Here is a 20,182-nt window from a genome sequence, read left to right on the forward strand (position 1 = left end):
TCTGAACAGCAAAGTCTTGTTCTGCAGCCTCAAGAGAAATAGTACTCTCAGTAGAGATTGCCTTCTCCTCAACATGAACAAATTCTGATGATATTTTAGGCTCCGTCTTAGTCGAGCATGTGTATTGCTCAACTACACCCAAATTCTCTGTATGTCCTTCCTCCAGATCTTGTCTGTCTGATACAGACATGGCATGTAAAACATTCCAGTGATCCTCTTTTTGCACTAATGCACGCTGTTGCTTAATGTCACTGGCAAATGGGTTTTCTTTTGGTAGTTGCATTGGTTCTGTGAACACTTGCAAAATGTTTTGAGGTTTTGGTTCTTTCCTGATTTCAGATTGAAATCCTGCCACAGAAACATTAAGAGCACTGGAATAGTCGGCTGTTAGCTCCCTTTTCTCCTCTGTAGTAACTGCATGTTTGCGGGCCTTTTCCTGTCTCAGAACTGCCATCTGCTGGTCTGGCTGCTCTACTGAGAGAATCCCCTCTTTCAGTAGCATGCTGTCTGGCTGATTTGCCTGTAGATGCAAGGGGGCAGGAACCTCTTTCTGAGGGACTATGGAAATTACTGTCTCTTGAACAGATAACGGAGTTGACTCTTCACATGTAACAGTCCCCTGCTCATCTGCTGAAACTGTGTGCATAAGAGTAGGAGATTTTCTAACTTCTGCTTGCTCAGGACTTGGCCTCTCACTACTGAATCTACCCTCAGAGGGAAGAACTGCCTGATCGTTAAATATCTGTAAATTAAGTACCTGTTCCTCTTCACTCTGTGCCTGAACTGAAACAGCACTGTCTAAACCTGGAATTATACTTGTTTTATCAGCTTTGAGTTCATTTGTTTCCTCAGCAACGAGAGCTGACCTTAATACACTATCCTTAGCCAGAGATGCAACCTCTTCATTTGGTCGCTGCATAGATAATTTACTCTCTTTTGATAGCATTTGCTTGGTCTCGCTTACTGAAAGAAGGACTGGTTTTGAGGATTCTTTCTTTACTGATGACTGAATGGCTGAATCTAAAACAGAGATATCTGTTGCATGTCCTTCAGTAAGTTGTTGTTTTTCTGTGGAAACTGCTGAATACAATATTTTAATACCCTCTTTAACTTGGTAGCTCTTTTCTGCCTCGGTCTGTGGTATAATCTGTGATTGCTCTTTAACAATTGCGAGGGTTGTCTCTACCTGATGACTTAACATTTGGTGTTTGGGCTCAGGAGTAGCTTTTAGCTGCTTTTCTTCTTGCCTATCTAGAGGCTCTGCTTTAACTATTGTTAGAGGAGTCACATGCTCTGTTATAGCAGACATACTCTTTGAAGGCTGCTCCACTGCAATTTCAAGCTCAGTAACTTCAGGACTTTTAATACGGTCAAAATGCTGCTCTGTGAAACCTTGGTTTTCTTGAACAGCAGTGGTCATTGCAGCCATGTGAAGCTGTTTCAGAGGTGTTGCCACAGCTGATTTTGGCTGAGTGGGAGTTGTAGTTACTCTTTCCTGAGTCTTGTGAGACTGCAGAACTGCAGCTTGGCGAGTTACCTGCTCCTTATGCATGGTTGCAGCTGAAACATCTATCTCACAGAAAGTACCTACTTGCTCACTGGCTATAGTGTGCTTATCTTCAGTGCCAATGGTATAAATCATCTGGTGTCCTTCCTGCACTCGGGTTCTGGCTTGAATAGGAAGACTTACACTGTACAATCGAGATTCAGTTGCTTCTTCAGTTTTGGACACTTTATAAGCCTTTTGTTCCTTAACTAGCTGCTGTTGATGAGACACCGAGAAACTTTTGCGAAATACAACCAATTCAGCACTGCAAGTTGCCTCTCCAAAACAATTGGAAGCCCTGCAAGTGTAGAGACCACTATCCTTCTGCTGTGCATCAATCATGATAAGAAAACCAGTGCCATCAGGGTCTGTGACTACACAACAATTTGGGCTAGGTTTAATTTGATAACTACCCTTAAACCACTGAACCTCTGGATGAGGTGTCCCTGTCACTTTGTACTGAAATTTTGCTTCATATCCCTCAGCACACTGCACTGACTGGATTTGTGTTGTAAAACGGGGTGGCTCTCCAGGAATTTTAAACATTTGCTCAACCCACTTCTCTGCCAGAGATAAATCACTAACTTCTACTTTCAAAGTTGTTGTGCAGGTAGTCTGGCCAAATCTGTTACTGGCAATGCAAGAATACTCGCCCTCAAATTCTTTTTTAACCTCATTGATAATTAGACTGTATTCATTTCTTTCCTCCACAAACTTGTACACAGATGAAGAAGTAATGGATTTTCCATTGTGAAACCACTGAACTTTAGGTTTTGGCAAACCAGATACAGTGACAGTAAACCTAGCTGAACTGCCAACTGTGACTACAGATGGTGTTAGCTTGGTTACAAAATCAGGTATTTTCTTTTCCAAAGAACTGGAGTAATGTTTTTGTTCTGGCTTGAGTTCAAGTGTTTTAGCTTTTTCAGGTAATTGTAGAGAAGTGCTGAAGGTTTCTTCTTCTTCTTCCTCAGTCTTCCAAGTCAAACTAGAATACTCTGTATAAAAATAACGGAGGCAAAGATTCAACAAAATATCCACACATTAAAAACTTAAGTATTTCATGGGAAAGAGTGGACATAAATCCACATTAAAAGAAAATGTTCAAAGAAATGTCACACTTTTATTTTTGTTGTTGTTTTGGCATAATTTTATTTTCATCTACCCCAATGTACACACCTACAATACACACACAAACACACAGATATATAATCAACAGAACAATAACTTTATATTTCATTAATTTACACTTCAAATTGCTTTGTTCCTGAATTGCTTTCTTCACCCTACTGAGTAATGTACATTTGCACCCAAATATTTTAATTTGTCCCACTGACACTACACCTAGAAACAATTTTTTTTTTGTTATTTACAATTGCTTGAATGTGCCTGTAACATTTATAAAAGGTCAACCTATACAACACAATTAAATATACATTAAAATATGTTTTTGCATGATAAATGTGACACTTTTAAATCAAAATTAACCTTGCACATTTTTCTAGGATATAGAGTAATAAATATTAAATACATTTATATATTATTCACATTTATCATCTTAATTTTATAACAACCTGCAAACATATTAGTAATAAAATAAAGAGAGAAAAAAAAGAAGAATAAGTGAATGAAATCATGCAATTCAGTACATTAGGACATTTACTGAAAAATATCCTAAATCTTATTTCCTTTTATCTAATATTGAGTTGTATACATGCAATACAATGTAATATTTGATATGCTTTCTTGAAATAAAATTGGATTCAATGCAAAGACACATTCAGCATCTCCCTCTCTTTTACACTACATTTGCAGTATTTTGCATGATTTTGAAATTAAATGTTCGCACCTAGAGCTCAAATAAATAAAAGGTGTTTAATTTAGAGACAAAGTCTGCAGCTACAGAATAAGCGTAAATACATATTGTTAAAAATATGCTATTTGAATTGGCACGATAATGTAATGTTTCCATTTAAAAAAACTCTAAAGAAGCAAATAACTTAAATAACCTTGAGCAAGGCCATTGTTTCAGTGCTGCCTGCTGCATTTAGGATAATGCATTTGAATTCACCTGCATCACTCTGAACTGCATTTGTTATAAGTAAGTTGAAGTGCCCTGATGCTTTCTCCTGAATGATATATCTAGGGTTTGTCACTGGGGCACCATCTTTGAACCACTCTGCTGTAGGTTTTGGTTTTCCACTGACTAAACATTGAAGCATCACAGGTGTTCCTACTGCTGCAGTGACATTTTGCAGTGGTATTATACATTTCGGGGGTGTTTCTATTACTTGGAATTGAAAACTACACATTTTGGTCGATTTGCCTTTGAATTCTATTTTGTCTTCTTTTGAGGGTTCAGCAAAGACATCAAAACTGATGCTAACGTATTTCTCTCCCTGCTCACTGACTTCATTATCTGTCATAGCTACTAGTCGTACAGCTTTCTGAGACTCGTCAGCTTCCTGAGGAAACTCAAACTCAAGCTCGATCTCTGATGGTTGTTCACCATCAAATGACGAATTTCCAACAACCAAGTCAAACTTCTGGGGCTGAACCTTGGCACTGCCTAGAGACACAGCGGTGAGTTCTCTTCCCCTAGCCTTCCCTGAACAGGCTTGTGGGTTTAAAACCATAAGCGAGGCCCTACAAAGTGTCTCGCCCACAACATTAATAGCTCGACATGTGTAAATGCCACTGTCCTGAGTGTTGACTTTTAGGATCTTGAGGAAGTGATTGTCTCCATCAGAGCTATGAATGTACTTTTTCTTATCATGAGGGATCTTCATATTTCCTTTGAACCATGACACTATAGGAGTAGGGATTCCCATCAAAGAGCATTCAAACATTACAGTTGTATTTTCAGGTGTCTCTATGTCACATATCGGGTTGATAAAACGTGGTGGCATCTCTGTGACCTCAAATGCTATTTTGTAGTCTTCGTTTTCTTGAGCTATAAAATCCATGTCACCCTCGTCATATGTACTTGGCAGAACATCAAGAGATATTATCATACTTTTGTTGTCGGATGTGTATTCTGGTATAGTGACAATTTTGACCTGTTTCTCAAACTCTTTCACCTCATTCTCATCCAATTCAACCTCTAATAAAATCTCTTGTGGGGAGGGAGACCTCGATGGATCCTCATCTTCTTCGACATCAAATTCAATTACATGCTGATGGGTAACAGCAGGGGGTGCTAGCATTATCCTTGTCTCTTGAGATCTCACAACAACCAGAGCGACACTTTTTGCTTCACCAACATAATTAATTGCCTCACAGATATATTCACCTTGACCGGTTCTTGCAATGTTATGAATTTCCAATGATATATTATCACCATCTCTTTCAATTCTAGTTCTGTCATCTGGGACAAGCCTAGTTTTGTTTCGAAACCATTTTACCTCTGGAGATGGTAGTCCAAAAACTTCTGCACAGAACCGTAATGTGTCACCTTCAAAAACTCTTTTTTTGGTAAGAGGTTTAAGAAATGCTGGCGGAATTCCTTGTACCTTCTCTTGAAGGCTGCCTAAGCCTAACAAATCACGACCCTCTGGAAGAATCATGTTCTCATCAATAGTAAATACTAGGGGTGTTGTTTCAATGCCCTCATCATCTGGGGACCTAAGAAACTTAGCCGGAGAGTACAGTCCTTCACTGGAGCTACTAGGTGGTCTTTTATGTTCTACTGGAGAAAATGGATACTCAGGGGGTGTCATGGCACCACTAGGAGTCTCAGTGGAGGTGTGGAAAGATTCAGGTGATTTTGGAAATTGAGAAATCTCGGTGGATGATGCGGGTGTGTAGAAACGCTCGATTTCTGCTATCTCCTCACTGAATGTGCTTCCTACTTCAATGGACATCTCTGACTCTGGTGACAAGGGTCTTCCCCAGTCAGATGGTGGGTTATAAAAGTCATAAACAGCACTAAAGGTCACTTCTTCCTCTTCAAGTCTAATACCAGCAGTGCCAGGATTCACAGCTTTTTGTTGCTGCTGCTGTAGACTTTCGGTTGCAAAGTCTTGAACCGATCCTTTTTTGCCAGCCTCTGATTTCTGTTTTACCCTAACTGATTTAGCAATTTCTGGTGCATTTCTCAGAGTGCCGGCACCTTCCTGTATGCCAAAATGGCTTGTTTCAATGTTTGACAGTTTATAGTGATTTTCACCCTGACTAATTGTGTCAGTTTTTGATTGTACAGGCAGCTCAACTTCATTTGGCTTGATTAACACGGGGATTTCTTGAGTAGAAAAAGCTCTGCTATCTATCTCAAAATGACTACCACCTGGTCTAATAAAGGCCCCTATTGTTTCCTTTTTGATCACATTCTCTCCTTGACTGGTTTTTATTTCAGGACTGCCAAGACTATCTTTGACATTTCCCATTTTCTCAGGTAATATTGCCTGGGGTCTGATTAAAGTAGGAGAGTGCTGGACCTCAGTGACGTGTGCAAGGGAGACAAAATGATGCAAATGACTAGAAGCTGGCTTGCCCTCAGTAGATATGTCTTCAATGGATGGTGCTATACTTTTTGTAATAAAGGTTTCTGTTAAATCTGGAGTACTTCTTAACTGAGATGTCTTGCATGTAGCTAATGAAGAAAGCATATTTCCAGGCATAATTGAGGATGTCATTCCTTCTCCATACTGTTGGATCTGAAGTGCAAATTCTGGAATGTCCTCCACAGGGTAATATGGTTCTACACCCGATTCTACTGTGTTATCATCCGGCTCTACTATGAGAGATTTTGGTGTCTCAAATGCTTGTTTTAATTTTGACACGCTTACTTCTGCCCCTGATGACTGCAAACCACAACCAGTTATAACAGGTCCACCTAACTGAGGAGCTTGTTTAACCTTTGAAGCACCTTTCTGCAGTACAGAAGGTGCACCAGTAACTGGAATAAAAGGGTTTATGGGAGATTGTGTATTTTCTTCAGTTGTCACAGGTTTATATACTTCATAAGCACTTTCCTCACCTTTAGCAGGCAATTCTTTGGATGCTATGGAAGTGCCTATTAATGTTTTAGGCCTAACTGCAGGAGTAATGTTACTTGAGAATCCAACACATCTTTGCTCCGTCATTACCAATCTAGAAGGAGATCCAATGTTGCCCATTGTTGTGGAGTCAAAAAACACATCAGCTACACTTTGTACATGGCCAAACTTGTTAGTGGCAGTACATCTATATGTTCCTGCATCAAGATATGTAAAATTATGGATGTAAAGCCTATAAATTTTGTCATGCTCATCAAACTTGTATTTGCCTGTGCTGGGGTCAAGAGAAAGGTCATCACGCCACCATGTGACATGAGGTGCTGGTTCAGCAGATATTATGCATTCAAGCATGGCAGACTGGCCCTCAGAACAGCTAATGTTCTCTAGCTGTTTAAAAATCTGAGGTGCCTCACCAACATCATAAAAAGAAAATGTGAACTTGTGCTTCATAGTTTGAGAAGTGCCGTCATCTGGTGGAGCCTCAATGGTCTTGGCAATGGGCTCAAAAATGTCCTCACTTGTATCTAGCACTGGTGTTGGGGCGGTTATCCTGATTTCTACAGGAGAAGAGTGTGTATGTGAATCAGAGGGGCAAGGAACAAAGATGACTGGGTGAGGTACTTGTAAAGAGAATTTTTTGTCTAAACCAAGGTTCATAAATGATTCAAGTTCTTCATTTATTATTTGTTCTTCAGCCAAAACTAATTCTTCTGTCACCTTCACTTCTCGAGGACTTTCAGGCCCGTCCTTGTGTTCATCATCAGTTACTTCTAGCATGCAAGAGATACTGGCTTCTCCATGTTTGTTTGAAATATTACATGTAAATGTGCCTTGATGGTCTTTGGTTGGATAGTAAATTGTCAGTGTTGATGATTTTTCTCTTGTTCGCACATCAAAGTCTGGATCTCTTATTATAGGCTGTCCATCTTTAAGCCAACACACCACAGGCTTTGGGGCTCCCTGAAACTGACATTGTAGATCAGTCATTTCTCCTCTTCTTACTTTCATATTTGGCAGTAAAGTTGTAAGAAAGGCTGGTGCACCAGATTTCACTGTTTCATGTACAATGGTGGTAGGTTCTTGCTGTGAAAGCAACTTTTGACTCTCCGTCATGCTACAGACCTCTATATGTTTTGCAGCACCTTGATAACCTGAAACTTTCTCATACATTTTCTGGCTTTCAGTCCACTTCTCACTGTTATCCTGGGGCAAGTTTTTATGATAAAAATGAGTGCTGGTTTTGTCCACATCGAAGAAAGCCTTTGATGTCATTCCACAATGAGCAGGATCTACTATATGCATATTAGTGGATTCTAAACCCTCATCAGTTTTCTGAGTCAAAGGTTGAAGATGCTCAGTGATCGTCCAGTTAGATTCTAACTCAACATTTTCTTCCTGCTCCTGCTCAGTCAGAATGTCTTGCTGCCATTTTTTAATGCGTGTAGCTAGAGCCTCCTCTTCACTGACAAGATAGTCACTTTCGGTTTGTAACTTTTCACTATCCTCATGAGAAATACTCTGAAATAGCATTTGCATTTTAGACGTGTTCAGCCCATAGTCTTCAGTGGGATCGTCAGTATAGAACATTTCCTTTGTTGTTCTTTTTGACAATGATTGACTGCTTTTGGATGGCTCAACTTCTTTGTTTGCAGCAGTATCTTCGGCATTCCCCACAAAAGTCACATAATCCGGCTCCAAGGGACCTGCATGCTCTTGTTCACTCAAAACATCATGTTGCCATTTCATTATCCTTTGAGTCAAGGCATCCTCCTCACTAACATAGCACTCACTCTTACTTTTTAACTCATTAATCCTCTCACGCGATAAATGTGACTCTCTTCGTGGCCCATGTTCTTGCACGTACTTTTCTTTTGCCGATCTTGAACCTTGTATGAATGAAGAATCTCTCTGAGGAACAACTGCAGGCCCTTTTTTGTATTTTTCACCTTCAGATCTGTGAAAATGAGTTGCTTTTTCTGTGTCTGCATGAGTCTGATTCCATTTCCTTACTGGTTGAGCTATGGTCTCCTCTCCACTCACTGTGAGGTCACTCTTATTTTTAAATTTCATTTGGTCTTGCATCAAAAACAGCTCACTATGTGTTTCATGCTCACTTGAAGGCTTGTCTTTGGCTGAAGGCCCTAAAAATGACGAAACTTTCTCAGTTAAAGTTGAAGGTTCTGTCCTCTGAATTTCACATTCAGATGCAACAACAAGAGGTTCTTTGTCTTTAGACCACTGTTGTGTAACACCCTCTGCCTCACCATGGCGCCATTTCATTACTTCTTGGGTTAAAGTCTGTCCCTCACCCATCAAGAACACCCTTCCACTTTTTATCTCAGACATGTCCGCTTGTGATGAATACCTTTCACTTTGTGTCGCTTGCTCAGGTCTGAGCTTTTCTTTGACTGAGGATTTTACAACGTTCGTGAATGAAGAATCCAATATCAACTCATTTGGACTGTGATGCTCATCTGGGGGTTGCTCTTTGGCCAAAGATCTTGAAGTGTTTGTGAATGACAAATCCCTTTGTGATACAGGTTGTTTTTGATTTATTTTCTCATCAGGTTTATGCAAATTAGTGTTTGCTTTAGACCACTCAGATGTACCAACCTCTGCATACCCCTGTTGCCATGCCAACGGTTGGGCCAAGATCACGTCTTCACTTATTAAGACCTCACTTTCACTACACTCACCTGCTTTCTGTTGTGCTTCACATTCAATTAGATCCTCATCTTTGGGAGAAGCCACAGTCAATGAAGAGACTTTTTGAGTTACTGCTAGTGGTTTGTTAAGCATTTTATCTTCAAATGTATGAACACTGGAGCCTTTTGCTTCAGACCTTTCCGATGCACCTGCTACTGTTTTATCTGACTGTACACCCTCTTGCCATTTTCGAATGCGCTCAGCCAAGAACTGCTCTTCAGTCTCTAAGCATTCACTTTCCAAGTTTTTCTCAAGGACATTCTCTATAGACATTGCTCTTTGTTGTAACTGCTGGATAGGAACAAGTTTACTGTCCTTTTGTGGAACACTACCGCTAAGAAATGTTTCTTTCACTGATGTCAGAGATTTGCTACTGGATGGTTCTTTAAATGTGGATTCCTCATATAACGTTTTTATCTGTTTAGGAATGTTTTGAGAAGCTTCACCTGCCTCAAGCCATTGCAGCACAAATGGTTCTTTTGCCTTGGTTTCTTCTTCCCATTGTCCAAGAATACTGTCTGCACCAACCGAAATGTTATATTCTACCTCCTTTGTTGTCTCTTCTTTTGCCTTAGCTGTCTCATCCAATTTTATTTCAGATACGTCTGTCATGTTAGGTTCCTTAGTTCTGATTTCCACTAGAGGGAGCTCACCTCTCATCATTTGTATTGTCCTGGACCTGGACTGCGGTTCAAAGGAGTGTTTTACCCTGGATTGTGTGGATTCTACTGACTGTGTCCCAAGACCAGTGATTCTCTCCAACCTACTTTGAAAATCTGCTGAACGTCTACTCAATGCACCCTCAACCTGTTCACTTTGACGAGCATGCTGGTAGTCTGTCAATGAAGATGGCTTTACCCTGTGCCTTTCTGCAAAATCTGTGTAACTAGTCTCACTTGTGACTGATTCCAAGTCAAACTCAGTTGAGGACATTGTTGATACCGAAAGCCTCTTTTTCTTTTTTACAGCTTTTTGTAAAAGATTAAGCTTTGCTCTAACCTCTCCATGAAGACTGTCTGTGTCACTAAACCTATCACTGTACCGATCACTGCATCTATCACTGAATTTATCACTAAATCTGTCGCTGTACCTGTCACGACCAGTAAATCTGTCACAGTAAATGTCACTGTACCTATCACTAAATCGTTCACGTTTTTCAAACATAGGGGGTGGAGAACGAGCACGTTCTGAAGCAGTTTCAAGCTTGCTGTCTTTTTCAGGGGCTCTTGATGGAGATGAAGTCCTAAAATACATTGTGCGGAATAAAGAACTCTTATGTCTGTGATGCCCCCTTGATTGTGCTTTAGTTGTTTTATCAAATGGTGATCCAACACATCTTAGATCCACTCGAAACTTTCTTTCTTTTGTTTGATCAACAAGAGAATCTAAGCTTGAACAGGACCTGTCTGAACGTCTTGAAAGACTGAAACTGTTTGCCTCTTGCTCCTCCCTTAAAGACACAAGCAGTGATGCTGTGGACTCTGCAGATCCCTCTGTGTTAAAGGCCATTACTTTATAGCTCCCTGAATCTTTATCTTTAATGTTATTGATGGTTAAGATTGTTAAATGCACATGCATTTTACTCACTGATTGTATTTTACGATGGTGCTCCTTTTGAATTTGCTTGTTATTATGAAACCATAATATTGTGGGAGGTGGTCTAGCAACTAGTTTGCATCTAAAAGTAGTGATCTCCCCCTCCAAAACAGATCGATATTTTAGCTTTTTAATGATAGAGGGCTTAATATTTTCAGTCCCATGCTCTGTTATTAAACCAACATCTAAAACTTCTTCAGGATCTGGTACAGCACCATGTGGCTGTCTTTCTTTTTCGGAGCATTCGGTTCCTTCATTATAAAACAATTCTGTAAGAGAAGGGAGAAAAATTTCAGCAGAAATACCCAGCTTGCTAAAATAACTGAAATGTATTTTAAATGTGATATAATATTAATGGAAATATTAAAACACATGCATCAAGAACACAAAGCCAAAAAAAATAAAAGACATAAAAAACAAATTCACTCACCATATTTGTTCGAATAAACGCAAGACTCGATTCTTTATTAAAGATTCTGACTCGAAAATGGCCTGGTGTTTTGTTCCTTCTTCTGTGTCCTTCTTCAAGGCATAAATTTCTTTTCAAAGCATTAAAATATCCAAATATAACTGATTTTCTGAAATAAGCTTATATCATAAATGGACCTGAATATATCCTAAAATATTCCTTACCTGACTTGCAGAAAGATGAATAAACGCCCTTTCTAATCCTTAGAATGACGGATGAAAACATTTAGAGAAAAATTGTTCTCTATTACATAAAAAGATAATAAATTGTTAAGGCAGGTCTATATTTGTATTAGAAGGCGTTTATTCGAACTAATATAGTTTAGAGGTATAACCATGTTATTTAAGAAGCAAACAACATTAATCACATACCGCTATCTGCAAGCCAGTCTAAGAAATATTTCAGTTTAAAGTTCCAGATGCAGGAAACATAAGAAGCTATTAAAAGATGTGGCTACTTCCATATCTTTTAAAAGAATTATTTCCTGTCGTCTGGCATACTTAGAAGAAACATATCCCACATATCCTTTTTTTTTTCTTTTTTCTTCATGCTGTTTAAGAGTCATAAACAGATGCAAAACCCTACATTTCCCAAAATGCTGTACAGCAAGCATTTTATCAGTCAAACTGCTTGCTATCTTAAAAAATCATGAGGTCAAACATGGAGATCAGGAAAGTAAGATATGAAAGTGTTCTAATCAAAAGGATCCATGCAGTTTACAATCATCACCAAATAGTACTGTTGAATATATTCCATTCAACACTGTATTCTACCCAAAAAAAGAGAAAAACAACATTAATTAAAAGATGATTATGTAGCAAAATCTTACCTTTGACGACTTCTTCAATTTTTCTTTCAATATCCTCCTGTTTGGTAACTGTAAAGCAATAATTTTGGGGAAAGAAATGTTAGAAATTAAGAACATCAAGACACAAGAATCTGGAAAGGGATATTCCATTGCAGATTCTCAACGTAAATCTACAGTCTATATCTGTTTGGCACGACTGAAACAAATGACTACAAACTGATGAAAAATGAGAAAAAAAAAATGAACGAGACAAACAGCATGCATCTGCCAAGCTGACACTAAAAGGTAAGTACTGCACACAGCTTCGCCCTGCTAATTTGCAGGTATAAAACATCACTAATTGTGCACAAACACTTTCCAGGTTTAAGCAGCCTACAAAACCACCTTGTGACACTACAAATGTAACAAACTCTGTGACAATTTTACGACCTTGGTGGCTTCAACAACGTGGTGCTATAGCATGTTCAGCTTCTTTGATACGAATGAGGACAGTGTAATGATTTGGGCTTGTTTCTTTTGCACTTAAACCTTTTAAGAAGTCCTCTTGAGTGGTCAATAGTTTGTGTTGAACAGGTGTTTTACAAAGAGTATTTTCCTTTAAGGGACCCTCATAAGATCATCCAAAGATGGTGACAGTTTAGCAAAAGAATTAAGAGAAATGGGTTGGAGGTTGAAATGAAGTAATGAGGCTAAGATAAGAAAGGCAATCTGTGATTTTGAAGTCTTGAATAAACACATTTAAATCTAGAATAAAAGTCAAGATGTATACACAGAGGTGTGAGAGTCAAACTCAGAAAGATCATCAAAGAAAGGTTGGACATAATTACAAAATGGCATGGAATGATATGAATATTTTTTGAGTGGTGATTTGGGATGGGGAGATGACATGGTAAATATCCACCTTCAATGTTGAGATGTGCAGATGTTCTCTGGGTCTTGCCATCTTTATTTATTACCACACAGCTGTAAATCCCCTGGTCCTCTGGTTGGATATCGCATATCAAGAGTGATAAAATACTTCCACTTTGTTCAAATTTGATTCTTTCTGTAGTGGCTAGTCTTTTATCATTATGATACCACACAGCATTGGAAAGTGTCTGAGGATTAATACAGCAGACTAATTTGGCCACTTCATTTGTTTTAACATTGAAATTATTTAATCTCTGGGTCACAGGTTGACATTGGCTCACAGAGGATTCCTCAGAAGCAGGTTCTTCACCCTCAGCACTTGGTGATGTAAGAAGGATTGTTGGAGACTGTACTGTGCACTGTACAGTGTTTGTAGATTGTAAAGACTTTGAAGATGTATCGGATATTTCTGGGAAGTCTGGGGAGGTACCAGGGTAAAGTGTAACTGCGGGATATGGGTACTTGATTTGCATATCTTGAGATAGAATAGTACACTCCATACTTTCCTTTTTGTTTTGTGATATTGTGGAATCAGGTAAAGTGGCTTCTTTATGAGAGCTGGTCCCTTCAGAGAGGGCTGATGGCTGTTGCACTTCAACTGATTGTGACCCCATCAATGAAGAGCCATCATACATCATTGTTTCAGAGACAAAGATATCACTTGGCAGAATTTGAACTTGTTTGTCTTCCAAAGGTACATGTGATTGGTCTCTGGATAAATCCTCTGTGAGTAGAATGGAGTTTTGAAATCTGACTTTATGATGGTCAATAATGCTCTCATTTGGCTTTTGGGAAGACATGGATGGTTGCTGAATCTCAGACTCACTTACATCTGATTTTGTCCATATAACAGACGATTTCTCAAGTGTTTTTTCAAAGAGAAGAGAATCACTTGGTGGCTTTTCCAAAATGTGTTGGTCTCTTGAAAGAGTTATGCCTGTGGCCATTGTATGTACAGTGGAGTCTGGTGAAGTGACTTCAAAATAACCCTCATTTTTTTCACTTGGCTTTCCAGATGGGGCTGATTTTTGCTGAACATCAACACCTATTACATCTGATTCTGACTGGATGCCTGAAGGGATCTCATCTGTGAGTTCAAGAAAAGGAGCATTACTTGGCTGTTGCTGATCTTGTTCATTCTTTAGTGGATAGTCATGCCCTGTGTGTTTATGGTAACCAAACCTTTGAGTTTGCAGACTGGGCTTTTTTGTAAATTCTGAGCTCTCAGAAACTACATGTGAAACTATATGTGAGTCAGGTAATGTGATTTCAGGAGAGCAAGTAAGTCTCACACTTGGCTGATGAGAAACGATTGATCGCCGTTGGAGTTCAACACTAGTCACTGAAGTTCTCTCGGGTGTGAATTCAAAACGGGCAGCATTACTTGGCAGGTTCTGATCATGTTGGCCTTCCAGTAGATATTCATGTAAAATATGTTTATGGTCAATTAAGACTTGAGTTTGCAGACTGGTCTTTGTGACAACATTATCTGAACTTTTTGTACCATCAATATCTCCAGCTTCTATTTGAGCTTCTGTCATTTGACATTTGGTATTTTCACTTTGTACAAGGGCATTATCAGGACTTGTTGGTAAGGATACCATCTTTTTAGATCTTGTACAGATGCTTATGGCAGTTTTGTCCAAAACTGGCTTAATTGCAGTACTTTCTGCTGAGAATGTAGGAAATTTTGTAGTGCTGGGACCAGATAAAGGGTCTTCATCATGAGAACCAATCATAATGCTTTGAGCTTTGTCACCTTTTACATCTGCAATAAGAAAATGTTGCAGGCTCTGATCTTGATTAACCTCCTCAACCAGTTGTGCTTGGTCCTGTGCTGAAAGTATGCCTGTAACATGAGTAAGAGCAGTGACCTTTGGGAAGCTGACATCTTCATGAGTGTCAATAGCAATGTTTTTACTTGACCTGTGAGACAGAGTTAATGGTTTCCGAATGTCAACACCTCTTACAATGGACGATTTCTCAAATGGTGTTTCAAAGATTAAAGAATCACTTGGTAGCATTTGATCTTGCTGGACCTCCAGACCTTGAGGTTGGTCTACTGTTAAAAGTGTATCTTTGTCCTTAGTATATAGAGTAGGGTCAGGTAAAGTCATTTGAAGAGGGTCAGTAATTCTCTCACTTGGTTTTCTGGAAGAGATTGATTTTTGCTGAATATCAACACCTCTTACAATTGCTTTTGCTACTCTCTCAGAGGAGAATTCAAATGCCAAAGTGTTACTTGGTAGTTCTTGATCTTGTTGAGCCTCCAGTGAATCTTCATGTGGTGTTTGATTATTGTCATCCAAGCTTATCAAAAGGTTCTCCGTGGTTTCATTGCAAAACTCACCCTTTCCTTTAAGAGTGAATGCCCTCATAAAAGATTCGTTTGAACTTTTGGTAGTGTCTTTACCTTCTGCTTCTAGTTCAGCTTTGGCCAATTGAGGGTTGATTCTTCCTGTTAACACAGGGACATCAGTACATTTTGGTACGGATATCCTCTCTATACAGGTTGTGGATATACCAGGTTCTTCAAAACATGGCTTAAGTTTCTCAGTACGTTCTGCAGCAGATGTAGATACTTTTGTAGAAAACTTGGGAGATTGCCGTGTTTGTGCTTGGTCAAGTAAAATCTGTGACTGATTTAAATATATATCCAATGTTTTAGTAACTGTAGTGAGATCAGATTCTTCATGACTACCAGAAATAATGCTCTTACTTGACTTTCTAAAAGAGTCTGATGATTCTGTAACACTACCACCTTGTGCATCAGCTTTTGAAAATAAAGATGTCTCACACTGTTTTTTATAGACAAGAGGACTGTCCGAGAGGTTTTGGTTTGGTTCTACAGATACATGTTGGTCTCTTGATAAAGTCATGTCTGTAACATCACTATAAGTAGGGGTGGTTGGCATTGTGAAATCTTTATGAACTTTAGTAGCATTCTTCTTGCTTAACCTTCCAAAAGGTGATTGCTGAACATCTATATCTTCTGACCAAGAAGATTTCTCAGGTGGGGTTCCAGTGAGAAGGGAATTATTTGATAGCTTTTGATCTTCATGGACTTCCAAATCTTGTGATTGATTTCTTGTTACTAGTATGTTTCCAACTTCAGTAAGTACTGTGGGGTCTGGCAAACTGATTTTACAGGAATCAGTCATTCTCTCATGTGGCTTTCCAGATGGACTGGACAGTTGCTGGATCTCCACATTGCTGATAATAGATTTTGGTGAAGAGCTCTCGGGTATGGTTTTAGCCCAAATCAAACTATCACCTGGCAGAACCTGATCTTGTTGGATATTCACAGGCCCTTCTTGTGGAGTAGGTTTTAATTCATCAAACCTTTGTGTTTGAAGACTGGCTGTTTTTGTAAGAGCTTTTTCAGACCTTGATATATTCTCATTAGCGTGATCCTTAGGGGTTTCATCTGAGCAATACAAAGGAATATGTTAGGCAGACAATAATGCTAAAGTAATGCTAACTGGTGGAACTACAGTACAGTTTGCAACAGTACTAAATAAGAAGAGCGGCTCACACCTTACAAACATCATTTTGCCAAGTAGCCTTTACTAATGACAACCACGAGCTTTATCCTATTTAAAATGTTTAATTTTGTGCAGTTAGTAAGAGTGACTGAAAAGTCTCATCGTGGACAATCAGTGACAGGCTTCAGTTGAGGAAAAATGTGCACTTACAGTTAATCATGGTGCATTATTTGAAGATAACAATCTAATCTTAAGGGTATTACCTTCTGTGGTTACTGTAAGGGTTGCTGTACAAACAGCCTCTCCAGCAGAATTGGTTGCTTTGCAAGTGTACTGTCCAGCATGTTCAGAGAAAGCATCAACTATGATTAATGTGGCAGTGCTTGTCATTTCATCAAAATGAAAGACAGTATTTTTGTTTGACTTTACAGGTTCCTGGCCGTGAAACCAACTTATCTCTGGTTTTGGGATGCCAGAGACACAAGCATAAAATCTGGCCACTTCCCCATGAGGCACAGTGCAGCTTACAAGAGGTTGGGTAAAAGCGGGCTTCTGACCAACTGGCTCCTTCTGTATGCTCTTAATGCTTGTAGAGAGACTGGACAAGGCATGCCACTGAGATTCCTGAGATGTTATGTCAGTAATTTGTGTTTTCCCTGTGAGAAGGCATTGATGTGTCTTCAGGCATTATATATACCAAACATTTTACAAAATTAAGATATCTCAGGTCTTGAGAAATGTGTCCAATACAGGTCCAATATGTGTGCTAGAGCTAAATGACCATAAGTAAATAATGTAAACCAATGCACCAGTAACATTTCCAAAATGCAAATAATTGTTTGTTAGAATTCCCATCACATTCAATAGCAGATGAATGATTGCAATCAAATAAACTTGCTATTAAGAAGATTGTTAAACTCACCCTCCAGTCTAAGTACTCCAGAGCAAGAAACCATTCCAGCAGAATTGCGTGCAACACAGGTGTACTCTCCCTCATCCTCTGGATAAACTCGGGCGATCTCCAGCTGACAGTTGTCGTCAAACTGAGACATTCTGAAGAAGTTTGACTGTTTGATCTCTTTGTCTTTGCAGAACCAGGTAATCGTCAGATCTAAAGAGAACATCAGCAAACAGAAAAAAAATTAAACAATTGCTTTATTGACTTTATCATCTTTTGTGTGCACATGGTACATGAGCCGAGGTAGTCGGACAGTCTGTTGGCATGTTACACATGCTTACCTTCTCCAGACACCCGACACTGAAATCTGGCAGATCCTCCTTCAGTGGCAGAGATGTGTTGTATTGGAGATATAATCACAGGTGGGGATAAAGGTGCACCAGTGTCAGGTGACACAACCTCTGGAACTATGTGAAAACGTGGAAATGCATTAATATTAATAAGAGAAAAATAGAACTATGTGAGTTTTTGTGGATATCAATTAAGCTTTAAGCCTGTTTCTGGATATTGTATGTATCTTCATACTGCATTTTTATTTTCTGAATTTTTTTTTTTTTAATGAAGAATTTTCCAAATTGATTTAGTATTCATTTGATGCACATCTTAAACTTATTTCAATATTTACCTTCAACGTTCAGCGAAGCCGAGCTTGTGGCCTCCCCATAGTCATTTCTCGCCTCACATTTGTACAGAGCTGCATCCTCTGGGAAGACTTCAATGAGCAGCAGAGTGTGTTCATTTGCCTCTCTCAGTAACTTGCACTTGAATCCAGGAGATAATACCTGAGAGTTCTTATACCAGGAGACCTGGGGCTGAGGGATGCCAGTCACTTCCACAGAGAAGCGTGCAGGTTTGCCAGCCTCAACAGACAAAGGCTCCATATGCCTGATGATCTGAGGAGGCTCGGGAACTGAGAAAAAGAGAATAAAGTTTAAGGTGAAGGAGCAAACTCACACATTGTAAAATATAACATCTTTGTCCATTATATATATATATATATATGTGTGTGTGTGTGTGTGTGTGTGTGTATATATGAATGCAGAATATAGTATTTTGATCAGAGTATTTTTGTGAATTTTTTAAACAAAAGATCAAAAGGTTAAACAATAAAGACAATTGTTCATAGCCTTCTTTGCTCATATTTACTCTGGGTTTGTCCACTTCCTGCAACCCTACAGCCATATGTGCAGAGGTTTCTTCAAATATGGTCAAATAAAAATAGCTATGGTTTAGATGCAACTCAAATGCAACAGAGCTGGTATGTAAATTTATCTACCTATTGACTTAATTGCAATTATATGTCGTGAATCTACACATAACACATATTTCTGAATTGAGGGTAAAAATCAATATAGTTTGCAAAATTATTTACAAAAAAACTTTAAAAGTTTATATTTGTATTCCCTAATTGATGTGAAACTAGTTCTGGTGCAGCCAGTTGCTATAAAAAGTCACATAACTAGCTAACTGTAGTCCACCCATATAAAATTATAGTGTCAAATCATCTCAATATGATTACACTTGTTCCTGGAAGGAACAGAGTTTGCTAAAGGATATACCTAAACCAACAACATCATGAAGAAATAGGAGCTATCGAAACAAGTCTGGAACAAAGTTGTGAAATGGTTCTAAAAAAGAACCATCTGGGCAGATCCACAGTTCACATGGGAGAACCATAACCTGGATATGCCACAGAGCTGGGATTTAGGTAAGAGCAGCAAGAAGAAAACCATTATAGAAAAAAAAAAGTCAGATAAAATCCCATATGGAGTTTGGAAAAATGCATGTTGGAGATTCAGAAATTGTTTCTCTGGTCTAATGAGACCAAAGAAGAAACCCAATATTGCTCATCACCCTGACAACAGCATCTCCACAGTGAAGCATGGTGGTTGTAGCATCGTTCTGTGAGCATGCTTTTCATCAGCAGGGACTAGGAAACTGGTCAGGATTTAGCATACTGCCAAAGCTAAACTGGAGTGGTTCAAAACCAAGAACCTGAAGGTGTCAGAATGGCTTAATCAAACCTCAGACCTCAAGCTGATAGAGACATATACCCAAAAGACATACAAAGGTGGTTCTATGAAGTACTGACCCAGTGGGGTGAATACCGCAATCAAAAATGTTTTATTGAATATCCGCTGTACAGTAAATCAAATGCTAAAAGTATATGGAGTTGGGTTGCAGACAAAACACATTAAAGTTTGGATGAAGTAGTTATTAATTTGTATTTAAACTTCCCTTAATGTAGAGATGGGAAATTACAATTATAAAAAGAAAAAGAAAAATCATGATATTGGGGGTTCTTTTGCTAAGTCAGGGTAGGGTACAGTTAACTGATTATATACATTAAATTAAATGTTTGGAACACAAAAACAACACTTACTGTTGACATGTAGTGTCACCACACTCCTGTTCTTCCCAGCAATGAAAGTGTATTCTCCAGCATCACTCCTCCAGGTTTCAGTGATTGTCAAGCGATGAATTTTTCTAATGGTCACATAGTTATAACGCTTATCAAGTGTGAACTGAATTTCAACACCATTTCTGAGCCAGCGTCCATCGATGTCATCCTCGTTGACTTCAAATTCCAATGTAGCTCTCTGCTTCTCAAGCACCTGAAAGAAAAGAAAAGAAAAGAAAAGAAAAAAAGCATTTATAGTGAGCTAATAGTTATGACAGTGACCATGTTTTTTGACAACATCACAATT

General features: G+C 38.8%; 1 protein-coding gene across 17 annotated transcripts in view; it reads right to left on the minus strand.

The window, feature by feature from the left end:
- Nucleotides 1–20,182, minus strand: part of ttn.2 (titin, tandem duplicate 2) — a 181,850-nt gene that overhangs the window by 136,902 nt on the left and 24,766 nt on the right. For all 17 annotated transcript variants that reach the window (XM_053680786.1, XM_053680799.1, XM_053680798.1 and 14 more), the window contains 5 exons: nucleotides 19,858–20,089; nucleotides 18,100–18,384; nucleotides 17,756–17,881; nucleotides 17,439–17,627; nucleotides 12,144–12,191 (listed from right to left, as the gene is read on the minus strand). In XM_053680786.1, the coding sequence (XP_053536761.1) occupies nucleotides 12,144–12,191; nucleotides 17,439–17,627; nucleotides 17,756–17,881; nucleotides 18,100–18,384; nucleotides 19,858–20,089 (880 nt within the window). The remainder of the gene's footprint in view (nucleotides 1–12,143; nucleotides 12,192–17,438; nucleotides 17,628–17,755; nucleotides 17,882–18,099; nucleotides 18,385–19,857; nucleotides 20,090–20,182) is intronic.

This window comes from Ictalurus punctatus, chromosome 6, assembly GCF_001660625.3.
Source record: "Ictalurus punctatus breed USDA103 chromosome 6, Coco_2.0, whole genome shotgun sequence".
Taxonomy (NCBI): Eukaryota; Metazoa; Chordata; class Actinopteri; order Siluriformes; family Ictaluridae; genus Ictalurus; species Ictalurus punctatus.